The following is a 13173-nucleotide window of genomic DNA, read 5'->3' as shown; positions in this document are numbered from 1 at the left end:
ATTCCCTGGCCCATCTGTGAGGCACTGGACAATCTTGAGACCCCAGAGAACAAAAAAAGCATTGGTCTCTGGTATCCACTGAAATTTTTATTTCTTATGGGTTCTATCCCAACCAGTCATTTAAAAACCAAGTAACACAGACCTGAGGGGCAGGGGCTGGGAACTGCACCTCCCTCCTACTCACAAGGGTAGCAGTGGGGAAGAGGGAGGGGCGGGAGAGGTGGCTGAGGCAGAGAGGCAACAGCAGCAGCAGCAGCAGTAGTAATGGGGCATTGGCGTCACAGAGCCACTCAGTCCTCTCCCAGACCCTGACTGGAGCCCACATGGCTTGGGATGGAGAGTGGATACAACCCACCCCAGGCTCTCCCCTTCCCCTCCTTGGATAGCCTCCTTGGGGGCTCAACCCACTTCTTCTGGCAGGAGACTGAGGCACACGAAGAGGAGGAAGTGGGAGAGGAGAACACAGGAGAGGTGGGGTGGTGGCAGAATGAAGGCAGAGGTGAGAGGTGTGGGTGAGGCCCCAACACCATCCCTTCACCCACCCTGGGGGAAGGGCGAGGAAGCCACATCATCACGCAGGTGGGGTTTAAGGCTGAGGGGCCCCAAGGCAGCTTGGCCAGGTGCGGGGCTCAATCAAAGCCGTGCCAGTCGCTGTGCTCAGAGTCATACTCCAGCTCTGCACCCACGCACTTGACACCATCCAGGAGCATGGGCGTGCCATGGTGCCGGTCTGCAAAGCAGGCATGCAGGTTGGTGTGTCCCTTGTGCCCTGGTCCCACCCCTAAAGATCTCCTGTCCCCTAGGGATCAGGGAGAGGGGACTGGGAGGACCTGAGCCAAGAGGTTGGGACCCCAGGCTGGACAAGGATCTCCAAGGCTAATCTTGCATCTGCTCCCTTCCAGCCAGATTTATGCCTTAACACTCACCCATGACACGTGCCTGTACCATCACGCGTACACAGGCGCCTGTGCCACCCTCGCAGGCTAGTAGCATCTCCTCTTTGAGGACGCCCTCCTTGTGTGCTGAGTACTCGCACTTGATGCTGTAACCTGCCCAAAGACAGGGACAGGTGGGCCATTAGCACTTCCCACAGCTTCACAATCCTGTCCCCAACACGCATAGTCATCACCCATCACAAGACATGCTAAGCCTCCTGGAGAATGGGGCAAGGATGGCGCTCCAGAGCCCAGAGACTTAAGTCTCACTGCTAAGATGGGCCTACAGGCCTAGGAATCATCCCTTGAGATTGATATGTCTCTGGCCTGCAGCCACACCCAGCATGGCTCCCAGGATAAGGCAGACTCAAACTCAGGCTTCCAAAAGAAAGAACAGTGTATTTCACACAAAGGCAGGCAGTGAGGGGGGTGTTGGAGAACAAAGGAGGCAGGGAGGCAGACTGAGCAGATTGGTGGCAAGAGCAAGGCAAATGCCTGAGGCACATTGCTTGAAGTCAACTGAAGGGCAAGGTCATGAAGAGGTAGGGAAAGGGGGATATGAGACTGAAGCTGGGGTTTGTGGGCAGCACAAGAAACTGACACCCTAGCCTCTACCAAGCTGAGGGTAGGGGATAGAGTAGGGCCTGAGGCCAGCAGGGTTGGGAGAAGCAGTGTGAAACCTAAAACCTGGGACTGGTGGGTGCTAGAAGTTAGCCACACAAAGTTCCTGCAGCTCCAGCAGGTTATTCTTAAGGGCAGGCAGGAGGGAGGGTTGGAGGCCCAAAGTCAGTGGCTCCCATCTTGGTGTCTTCCCCACTAAGGAAACCATCAGGCAATGGGCTGATGCAGGCCTGCAGGGTGAGTTCAACAGCTTCTGTCTAAGAAGGGAGGCCTGGGGCATGGGAACTACTAGGTTATCACTGCAAGCTCATAAGAGGTACCATGTCCCTGACTTGAAGTACCCCATATTCTCAATCCCACTCACATCTGGGACCTGCTAGAGGAGGACAAGCCTCCAGAACCCCAGGAAGGGACACACCTTCAGGGATGGGCATGACGCTGAGGAGCTTGAGGTGAAGGCTGGGAACAGGTGCCTCACGGATGTCCTTGCTCAGCCTGCGCACAGGGGGCAGAGTGAAGGTAATCTCATACCTGTGCAGGATCTTCAGGAAGCCAACCTGTAGTAGAAGGGATGAGAGGACAGGTACCTCCAGTTACTGCTTCTCCTGGCGCCCACCCAGGCCATGCTGCCTATGATCCTTGTGGACACCAACACTTGTTTCTCTGGAAGCCTGACTCTTTCCATCACTCTAGCTGGTCTCTACCCCAAGCCTGATGGCTCCAGGCCCTTTGGCAGAATCAATTCCCCTGAAGGCCAGCACAATCCTCATCATCTGTCAAGGACCCCACATTCCTCAGTGGCCTATTTTATAAAGATGGAAGTCAGAAAATGGTTGGCTGGAGATCACATTATGTGACCAGGGAAAAGTCCTTCCTAGACTTCTCAGCCACTCTTGCCATGTGTAGCACAGAAGACACTAGCCACTGCCCTCTCCACAAAGGGAGGTTCAAAGTTCTATAACTCAGACCATCTACCAGGCCCCACTACTACCAGCACCTGTTCAGAACCAGTAGCCCAGGGTCAGGGATGCTGGTCCTCCAGTCCCTAATTTGGAAACACCAAGCAACAAAAAACATCATGGGATGAGGGATAGGATGGAATTAGATAAGTGGACACCAGGGAGTAGGGGTACAGTTCAGTGCTAGTTCACACTTAGCATGTGTGAGGCCTTGGGTTTGATCCTGAGCACCAATTAAAACCCAAAACGAACTCCAGACCAGCTATGTCACTCCACAGATGGCCCACAGACCTGGCTTCTGCCTGCCTTGCTGGCATCAGGTACACCCACCTGCTCACTCAGAGGCCCCTGTCCATGGCCCATGGAATTTGTTGTTGTTTAGTACCAACCCAGGAATTAAACCCAGGGGTGCTCTACCACTGAAATACATTCTCAGCACTTTTTATTTTTTATTTTGAGACAAAGTCTCACCAAGTTGCTTAAGGCCTTGATAAGGTGCTGAGGCTGGCTTCCAACTTGCTCCTGCCTCAGCCTCCTAAGTAGCTGGAATGTCAGATATGGGTCATCATGCCTGCTTGCATATTTGTTGTTTATATACAGTGTTTGGCAACCAACATTGTCCTTCTGGGACAGATGCTATCCTTAGAAACTCAGTGGTGTGAAGTGCTGGGGAGTGAACCCAGTGTCTCATGTATGCTAGACAGGCACTCTTCTGCTGAGCTACATCCCCAGCTCCTTATATTTTTCTCTCATAGATATGAATGGATTTTGCAATGAAAGCAGGGAATTGTTTTTGGTTTTTGTTGTTGTTTTACTTTTGTTTTTTAAGCTTTGGTTCATTCCATATTTTTCCCTGGGGAAAAAAGGTCAGCTGTAGGAGAAAGAATGAAGATGTTAGGGTTAGACACATACAAACTTGGGCCCCTTTCTCAAGGACCAAACCTCTGCACCCCACCACAGGGCATTTCTGCTCAACTCTGGATCCTGAGTTTATTGACCAACCTGAAGATCTCAATCTGGCCCCTCCAAAGATTCCCTCTTGCCCTTTCCAAGTGAATAGGGGACCTAAGAGTCTCTTAGCAGTTGAAGGAGCCATGCTGGTGCATGTGTGAGACATGGCCATGAGAAGGGAGTGCTCCACCAAGTAGAAAATGTGGGGTGAAGCAGGATATGGTTCAGTGATAGAGTATATGCTTAGCATGCACAAGGCACTGGGATCCATGCCCAGGACCAAAAAAAGAAAACATGGGGTAATAAATATCATTACAAAGAGCCCAAATCAGTCAGAGGTTTGGCAAACAGTAAAAGGTCACACTTTGTTGTCATCAAACATCTCCATCATATACTTATATTCTTCAATTTTCATACCAACAATATGGGGTGTGAACTGTCTCCACTGGAAGGAAAATAAATGGAGATGACCTGCCTAAGGTCACAAAGCTAGAATGGCAGGTCTAGACCTGAATCCAGGCTGTGGCATGACAGCCTCAACACTAGCCTTCCATCCCTACTGTCTGGGCGAGGCCAATGGCAACAGCTCCAGTCACCTGGTGATGCATTCCTCTCACTGACCTGCCGCCACCACCACCATTTTACAGATGGGGAAACCAAGGCTCAGGGAGGGACAACGGCATGCCTGTGAATGCCACTGAGGAAAGGGGGCAGATAGTCCCAGGAAGCTGAGCAGAGTCAGAGAGGAAGTAGAGTGAAGTGGATTCTGGGGGAAATGTGAACATACCTTGACCAGAAAACTGCTGTCACCCTCCTGGGTGACCATGACCACTGAATCATGTAGCTTCTCATCAAAGTGAACGTGGCTCTGGGACCCTTCAGCATCATGGCCTGCTGCAAAGCGGATACTCCGGACTCTGGGCTTATTGCCTAAGAAGAGTGGGAGAAGAATCCAAGGGTGGCTAGCTTCTCCTACCCCCAGAAAACTGTGTCCCCCTTATTCACTTGCCATCCACAAACTTTCCTTGATATCACCCAGCACCCACTTGGTCAGGCCAATTTCAGGACTAAGTTCACTAGAAGTCATGAAGCTTGAGATCCCCTACTTCATTTCTACCTGCCCGTCCTCTAACAGCATGGTTGTGGGTCCCTTATTTGGAGGGGAGAGGCTGTCACCAGAGACAGGAAGACACAGATTCTCCCCAGGTGCTCAGCAATGTAGCCCAGGCCTCAGCACTCCTTCACAGTGCCACGCTCCCCAACCCTAGAAGCTTCTCTCCCAGGTCTGTCAGTGCATGAGACTCCAGTCTACTCCCCCTGATGACCTCGAGCAACCTGGGGGCCAGAGACAGAAGCGGGTTCTAGGTGCTCTACTTGGAGATAACAGAAATGATGAGGGTTAAAAACCACACTCTATCCACCTAGGAGAGGCTGCAACTACCATTAGTGCTCACTGATAACTGGCAGGTTCAAGAAGAAAGAAGCTGGGGACCCTCCTCACCCTCCCCATGCCCTTTCCTTCTCTGCTTAGCCCTTGTCAAGGCCCTTGGCTGTCCCCAAGCTGGGTCTGGTTCTCCGAGGCCTAAAAGATCAGGGGGTTGAGAGGGGAAGAGTGGTGGGGAGTCAGGCCAAGTGCCTGGTCTGAATGGTCACTCAGGCTGGGGGAGGCCAAGGGCATGAATCCAGTCCTCTCTGACACTCCAGCCCTAGACCTCCTAACAGCCCTGTCTAGAGTCCTTTGGTGGGAAGGCCTGGGTCAGCCTTGGCCTGGGTTCTTAGACACTCAGCAAAAGCCCTGGGGGCTAGCCTGGCACATCCACAGTTCCTGTTGTACTCCATTAACCTGACCATAAGATTTTACCCTTGCCTAAAACTCTCCAGCAGCCCTCTGGATTCAATGAAATCCAGATTCCCTTTTATAGCCTGCTGTGACCCTGCCCCTCTCCTCTCCCACCTTCAGTACTTACCACAAGCCCCTCATGTCTCCGGACCACTAGCAGTACAATAGAGGGGCTCACACGAGACACAGGAGCACACACCTCCAGAAAACAGCAAACCAAGGAACCAGTAGGGGCCCCTGCTAGGGCTTGGGTGATCTCCAGGACCTGGCACACACACTGACATATTCTGAATGACATTCATACACATGTGCATACAAACACACACACACAAAGAGCTGAAGCAGGCCCCCCAAGCAAAAATGCCCCCTAAGATCTCATGCATACCCACAGGCCAGGAAGACACTCACCCTTGTTGGCCGCAGCCATGGACGCCCTCCCTGCCACCAGGTGAAACACACAGCTCCTGCTGTACACCTCCGCTCAAGCTCAGCAGCCTCCCATGCTCCAGAGACACAAGCAGGAGCCTGAAGGATGGGGGATGGAGAGGGCAGCAGTCAGGACCACCCATAAGCCCATGGTTGGGGGAGAGCAGAGGACTTTCCTTTAGGAAGGACTCAAACTGCTGCTACTCTTAGCAGCCCAAGTGGGGCCTGCATCCCCTAGCACAGGGGTCTGTCTGACATATACCAAGTGCCCTCACCCCTTCCTGACCCCTTCTGACCCAGGGCCCTGCCAGCACAGGCTAAGTTTCTGGTTGCCAAAGTGCCAGCATAGGATAAGCACTCAGTCCACCTGAGGCTGGCCGGAAAGGTAGCCTAGAAAGAAAGGGAACTTTGTTAGTAATTTTTAGGGGCCAGTTCTGGCATTGCTGACCCTAAAGGGTATGCCCAGGGGTCACATTATTCATGTCACATATCCAGTGCAGCTAAGTGCTGGTCAGTCAACAGCATGCTTGGAGATGGGAAAGAATAGGGGATCACATGAGATACATCTATCCTTGGAGCTTTCCCTCCTGGTGGTCAGTCAGAGCCACATACTGAACAGCAGCCCATGGAAGAGATATTAACCCATCTGAACCCACCATCCTGACCCTACCCTGAATCTCAGGAACCCACCATCCAGACCCTGTCCTGGCTCAGCTCCCAAGGGCTGCCTCAAGTGCAGAGGCATGTGTGAGGTGTCCTAAGGATGCCTCTGATGGACTGAGCTGGCCCCATATAAGCATCAAAAAGAATAAGAAGCACAACTGATGGAAACAGATGGAATACATAAAATCAGAGCATTCACAGAGATTACAAAAAAAGAAGAACAAGGAAAGTAAAACAAACACAAACCCTCATGTGTCACCACTGATGGCAGCAGTGCCCCTTAAAGAGAAATAATACCACCTGTCCCTCAGCCTTTCTTGCAAGCCCTGGTGGTTGACAGAAAGCTCTTCTTCACTGCAGATTTCTTACTAATAAATAACAAACAAACAACCAAATGTCAAGCAATTCTACAGTGCCTAAAGAAACAAATGCCAGAGGCAACAACAGTGAGAAGATGCTGAACCACGAAGGAAAAGTGGATAAAAGCAGATACACACAGATGCTCAAGTTCCACGGATGAATGACCTGGTGTTCTTAATGGGGAATAACACGAGTTTGCAATGAGGGGATGTGACACCAACAGGCCACACATGGGTCTGTCCCCCTCACTAACTACAGGACAACCTGACACACTGATGCCTCCTGAAGTGAGGCAGGCGAAAGTCACAGCACCACTGACAAGGGATCCTTGCCAAAGATGCTTCACCTGGATCTGACAGGGCCTCTAGCCCCAACTCCTCAATTACTGAAAACCAGAGGACAGCAGAACAAATCAAATGATGCTATGAGCAGACAATGAGACAAACCCAGAAGGCTAAATATTCCACAGGACGAGTGACCTGTTTTGTTTTGAAGGTGCAAGAAAAAAGATACAGAAAGATTGTTCTAGTTAGTATTGGCAAATTATAGCCTCTTAGGCCACCACCTATCTTTTGTAAATAAAGTTTTACTGGAACACAACTGTTCTCATTTATTTACAAATTGCGGCAGCTTTTGCACGAAAACAAAACTACTCTGAGCAGTTGTGACAGAGACCATATGGCTGCAAAGTCTAAAATATTCACCATCTAGCCCTTTACAGAAATGTTTTGCCAACCCCTGTTCTAGATTAACACATACTTAAGGGACAGAAAAATCTACAGGACAACTGACCTGGTTTTTTCACTCAATCAGCTGCAAAAAGGACATGGGGGAGGGGGTTTCTAACTCCCTATAAAAAGACATTTGGGGGCTAATTAGGGAATGTAAGTGAACAGGATAGTAGATGACACTAAGAAATTAGTTGACTTTGTTAGGTGAGATTATAGAATTTGTAGATGCACATAAAGGAGTACATCTTTATTTTCTCAGAGAAACACTCTAAAGTGCTTAGAGATGAGTGACCAATGAATGACCTTGGCTAGTCCAGGGAATGAAGAAAAACCATGGGGTGGCCTCATAGTCAGGGGCTGGGCCTGTTAAATGCATGACTTGAGATCCCTCAGGGGCTGAGCCAGACAAGTCCACCCAGGTCCAAGCTGTGTATTCACAGTTTGGGTCCCAGAAGTCCCCTGGTAGGAAGCCTAGAGATGCAGGGAAGGGCAAGGTTCAGACCTGTGGAAAGCAAAGTAGGTTAGAGCAGCAATAGCCCCTCCCTTGGAGGCTAGTTCCCAGGCCTAACTTGCAAGGCCTACTCACCTGTGGCCAGGACTGCTCTGGGGTCAGCTTTCCTCTAAGGAACCTGGCCTTGGAAAGCAGTCTGTCCCAACCCATCCACTCCAGCGTCCCCGCCCCAAGCTAGAAACTCAGAACATATGACAAATAGCCAAAAGCAAGGATGCCAGGCTTCCTTCCTTCCTCAAAGAGGCTGTTCCAACCATGCTTCTATAGCCATGGAGGAGTGACAGTCCAATGTCCACAAGCCTCCCCTACCCTGGTACCCTGAAGTTCCCTGCTAAAACTCTTAACCAAAGAATGATGAGCAAAAGCTCCTAAAGGCCCTCTTCACTAAACACTCAGACCTAGTATGTGCAGGACCCCTGTCTTCCCCCACCCCACTGCCTGGTCCCTGCCTGCTTTTGCCCAGCCCCCCTTTTCACTTCTGGGATCACTTATTATCTATCTTCTCCACCTTAAAAGGGCACTAACTGTGGTTTTGTCCTGAGCACAGCACAGCACCTGACAGGGAGCTGCTGCCTTCAGTTCATATCTGTTGAATGAATGAATGACCACCCTGAGGGGAGCCCAAGTATGGGCCTTGGCCAGACCCTCCAGGCAGACATGGTGTGGTCAGGGACAGCAACTCTCAGAGCAAACCTCTGCCCTGAGGGCACCCTTTCCTGCACAATGTGGCTTCCCCCAGGACTTCCTTGGCCTTGCTACAGTAAGCCAGTTATCTGCCCAGGCCTACCTTGAGATGGAAAGACTGCTCAAGGCAGAACCCACATCTTCAGTGTCAGAACTCGTGACAGTCCCTGAGCAACTGCCTGTAACCCTCCATGAGAATACAAAACAGGAAGGCAAGTGACTTCAGGGGCCCAAAGAAGGTTGGAAAAGCCAAACCACTTTTCACAATAGAGAACCTGCCAGCAGCTGTCCTTTGGGAGCTAGACTCTCATCCACACCATTTCCTCATTAGAAGCAGGAATGAGGGCAACAGACCTCCCCTGCTGCAGCCACGTCCACAGAGAACTGCTAGGCCACCTTGCAACTCCTAGGGTAGCCCTGCCTCCAATCTCCTCCTGTGCCAATTCCTCACTGTGGCCTAAGACACACAGTCTCCGAGAGGCAGCAGTCCAGGTTTAAATTCAGGTTCTGCCCTTGCTGGCTGCATGGGATATTCCTTTCACTTCTCTGATATGCAGGAATAAGCAGTGGCCTTTTCCTCCCAGGGTATGGTGCAGCTGTGCCTAAGATCTGTGAAAATGCACACACGCTAGACCTCTGTAAAAGTGAACCCCAAAGGCCTGGTTTCTAAAGCAACAGCAATTCACTGGAAAAGAAGCACTGGAGGAGAGGCACTTCAGGTCAATCCTGGAGGAGCCAGGAGTGACCCTCTGAGTGGACCCCAGGGACTTCCGCTTCTTGGAAAACAGCTCAAGGGTTAAGAAGACCTCCTCCCTCCCTTCTTCCATTCCCAGGGTAGCCAGGCCCCCAGGGAGGGCCAGAAAGAAAGTAGCTGATAGCCCCCTATCTGCCCCTCCCCACAGGAGCTCAGAAAGATGTGGACAATGTATATGTTAGCTCTCCTTCCATGGCAAAACAAATGACCCCTCCTCCACTTTGGGTGGCTGTCAGCAGGTCAGGGGTGAGACTCTGGACAGTCACAGGATAGGAAAGGTTGGAAAGTTGGGACAAGGGCCTTTGGGACTTCTTTGGCTTTCAGTTGTTCTCAGGGAAACAGGAGAACTTTCCATCTGGGGGACAGAGACATGCCATCCCAGATCCCTCTTGGCTTTGGAAAGAAAGGCTTTTTTGAGGCTACCAGGGACTAGCAAGCAGGCAGACAGCCGGACAGCTACTCAGGAACCCAGTCCTGCCCCACAGAGTGCTGGTTGCTGCTCCAGGTTGCCCCATGCTATGGCCCAAGCTTCAAACTGTCAAAAAGGTCAAAGACAAGTCTATCCATGGCAAAGCAGGGCTCCTGAACCTACTATCCTCTTGTCCCCAATCCATGCAAACTCTCTGCCCCAGAGGGAGTCCCCAAACTCGCAGGTGTCACACAGCCAGCTCCAACTTGACCTTTGCTGTGTGGCTGGGGGTATGTCCCTGATCTCTCAGGACCTCGTTTCTCAATAACTCTTTAACCCCTAACCTCAACCTGGCCCAAGGTCTTTCTCTGTGCCAGGCCAGACAACCTTTCTTTCTTCCTACCACTTCCTCCCCTACATCCTGGGGTTCAGTACTAGTTGAAGCACTTAGTGCTTCAGCCTCCCAGTGAAGCTCAAGCCTGTAAAATAAATACCCAATAAGATCTTGAGATTGGGCAACAATGAATGCCTACTTCCTAAAACCTGACACATAGCAGGATCATATACTTACAGCAAGGCAAGGCTGGAGGTCAGGTGAGGAAGCAGCCTCCCATCAACTCAGCCTTGACCTAACTTCATTTCCTCCTCCCTCCAGCAGGCCAAAGATGTGAAGGTTAAGTATGGTTTTTGTTTTTATTTTTCCTCTCACAAACAGTGGAGCAAGGGTTGAATTTGGAAAGGGACTCCCACCCTCCTTCCTGTCCCCTAGACAAATATTCTCCTCCCCTCAGTAACCCTGCCCTCAGCTAGAGGGTACTGAGACCCCCCTAGCCTACAGACCACCTGACCCACCCTGACTTGGCCCTGGAGACCTGAAGCACCCAAGAAGCAGAGGCCAGTCTGCATTCAGGGGGCGACAGATACTCCTGACCTTTTCCAGCTCTCTGGAGTAGAACAATGTCCTATCCCCACTTCCCAATGCTAAGATTCAACAGGAAAGGCAAGCTGAGAAGCCCTTTTCAGTCTGACAGGGTCTTGGGAACACTGGTCCAGAATCTAAATCAAATCACTTCAGCTACATGACATCAGGGAGGCCAAAGCAAGTCTCCAGAGGTGGTAGGGGACCGAATGTGGGACTCTGTATCCTTTCTTATCGCCATCCCCGTGGGTGTGGCACCCTCATCCTCACATCATTCTCATCTTGGGAAACAAATGCTGCTCGATGTACCCCATCCTACCCTTCCTGAGCATCAAGGCGGCGGCTCTGTCGGAGATAATCGCCTTCGCTCCTCGCCCTCACCTCGGCTGACGCAGGAGTCTCCGGAGCCCGCACTCCTAGACATTACCGCCCTCCTCCCCGAGGGTGCCGGGCACCAGTGGTTCAGAGAGGCTACCCGCCCAAGGTCAAACTGCGAAATGGCAGAAACAGCGGGGACGCGGCAGAAGGCGATGCTAACCCCCACCCCGCCTTACGCCCCCGCCCTCGCTGTGTCACTCTTGCCCCGCGACAGCGCCCCGCGGAAAACATTCCTGCTCCACCAGCTAACGGTCACCCGCGTCTCCAAGACCTAACATCTCCACACTCAGAAGTCGGGAAGTCCCTCAGGCCCGGTCCCGACAGCGGAGTCCCCTGCTCCACCCCTCCTAATATCGAGGGCGGGGTTCAGGAACCGACTGTCTAGGACAGGGACCCCGCCGGGAGTGGAATCTCGGTGAGATGGGCAGACCCCGGAGGCTGTGAGAGGAGGGACAATCTCACCTTGCAGGCGCACCTCTGGGATGGGCCGGGCAGGGACGACCGCGGTGGTGGCTGCGGTGGCTGCGGTGGCTGCGGTGGCGGCGGCAGCAGGCGGCGGCTGCAGCCGGGGCTCAACGCTGAGCACGAGGAAGAGAGCCCCGCGCCCGGCTGCCCGCCTCACGGCACGCCCCCGCCTCTGCCCATTGGTTGGCCGGGGGGTGGGGCGAAAGGCGCTTCACACCAATGAACTAGCTTCAGAGAACCGCCAACGAGCGATTAGCTACCTGCGTCATGTACAGGGGGCGCTGCGTCTGCGCCCTGTGATCCCCCAGGACCCGGCGAGTTCTCGCGATGAAGGCTGCCAGGCTGCCCCGCAGGGCAGGGTCTAGAACCCGACCCAAGGGAGAGAGGGTAGGAGGAGCGCCTCGGAGTCTCCGCCTCCGTCCCGGTCCCAGCCTGAGGGTTTGTACCTCCCACTTTGGCCTCCACTTGGGCGGGGCTTCCCCTGGGCTTTGCCCCCTCGGGCGACCGTGAGGCGGGATTGCTGGCTAGGTGGAGCGCCCAAAGGTGGCCTTTCTCGCTCCAAGTTTCCACGTCCGCACCATCAGTCTTACGAACCACGCTAGTCCTGTTTAGTAGTTAAGCAGCCATCCGTCCGGCTCTGCGACCCTCGGGCTTCTGCTTTTTCCCTTTCTACCCCTTCCCCTACGTCGGAGGAAGCGCGCCCGCGCGGACCGGAGACGCGTCCCGAGAGCCCGGCCCAGCCCAGATAAGCTTCAGAACAAAGGCACGCAGCGTGGGGGGTTGGGAGAGACTTTTCAGGCGCCCCCGGGGACCGCAGCCCCTGCTCCCAGTCTCCATGGAAGCGGTCGCCATGGCAGCGAGATGCGCCTCGCTTAGCCCGGCGGGGTAGGATGTGGGCGCCTCCACAGAGCTGGGGAACCAGAGGCGTGGTCCCCGGGTCCTCAGAGGTTCTTGCCGCATCTCTACCCGCCAGTCGCTGAACACCCTATTCCCATCTTCGTTGACGGGGATACGTTCCCTAAAGTGCCAGCGAGGGAACCGTCTAGAGCACGCAGCTTTCTCCTTCCAACATAAGTAGGGGAAAGGGCTTTAACAACTGAGGGCCAGTTTCCTTTCCGAAGGGCTGGGGTCGTTGCCTTTGAAGAATCCTCAAGAAGCCCACTCCCCGCTGGATCCCTGAGGCCCCTAACTTTCCTGGTCTCTGGTCTGCACACTTTTGAAAAATAATCTTTTTGAGCTATTGTTTCCATCGGATCTTCCATTCTTCTAAGACGCTCTGTGCTCCGGGACTGTCTCCAGCTGAGCTTCACAAACTTTAGCATTTTGGGTGATTCGTGCGTGCGCTCTCTGGCGTTTGAGAACACTGTCTTCCAGAGCAGAGTCTGGGAGTTTTCCACATTCTGATCTCAGCCCATCCATACCTTCCCACTCGCTACCCACTCCCACCCTTCCATGGGCCCCAATATCTGTCTCCACCCCACCTCCCTGCAATGTATTCCTATATCTTTCTTTTCTCTAACTCGTCAGACAGTGGGCCCAGAGTAGTCTGCAGATGTATTTTGTTTAA

At 52.8% G+C, this 13173-nt stretch overlaps 1 protein-coding gene across 3 annotated transcripts; it reads right to left on the bottom strand.

The window, feature by feature from the left end:
* Nucleotides 1-65: 65 nt before the first annotated feature.
* Nucleotides 66-12260, bottom strand: ADISSP (adipose secreted signaling protein). 3 transcript variants are annotated; one of them, XM_079127850.1, is made up of 6 exons: nucleotides 11604-12260; nucleotides 5715-5831; nucleotides 4254-4396; nucleotides 1975-2113; nucleotides 927-1049; nucleotides 66-730 (listed from the first exon to the last, which is right to left on the bottom strand). In XM_079127850.1, exons 2-6 carry the CDS (start codon nucleotides 5731-5733, stop codon nucleotides 630-632), a joined length of 525 nt encoding a protein of 174 aa, XP_078983976.1. In that variant the 5' UTR covers nucleotides 5734-5831; nucleotides 11604-12260; the 3' UTR covers nucleotides 66-629. The 3 variants fall into 3 exon arrangements, with proteins under 3 accessions (XP_078983976.1, XP_078983975.1, XP_078983977.1); XM_079127849.1 differs by lacking the exons at nucleotides 5715-5831; nucleotides 11604-12260 and adding an exon at nucleotides 5434-5687 and having other exon boundaries at nucleotides 1975-2051; XM_079127851.1 differs by lacking the exons at nucleotides 5715-5831; nucleotides 11604-12260 and adding an exon at nucleotides 5434-5569.
* Between the last annotated feature and the right edge of the window lie 913 nt (nucleotides 12261-13173).

The sequence above is a fragment of the Sciurus vulgaris genome (assembly GCF_902686455.1).
Source record: "Sciurus vulgaris genome assembly, chromosome: 2".
Lineage (NCBI taxonomy): Eukaryota > Metazoa > Chordata > Mammalia > Rodentia > Sciuridae > Sciurus > Sciurus vulgaris.
Note: the sequence above shows the minus strand (reverse complement) of the source record. Positions and strands in the feature narration are given on the sequence as shown.

Coding starts and splice junctions, on each gene's coding strand:
- ADISSP (XM_079127849.1), bottom strand. CDS start 5,604: ATGTCATTCAGAATATGTCAGTGTGTGTGCCAGGTCCTGGAGATCACC. Junction 4,397..5,433: donor GGAGACATGAGGGGCTTGTG/GTAAGTACTGAA, acceptor CACTCTTCTTAG/GCAATAAGCCCAGAGTCCGG. Junction 731..926: donor GGTACAGGCACGTGTCATGG/GTGAGTGTTAAG, acceptor CCTGCTTTGCAG/ACCGGCACCATGGCACGCCC.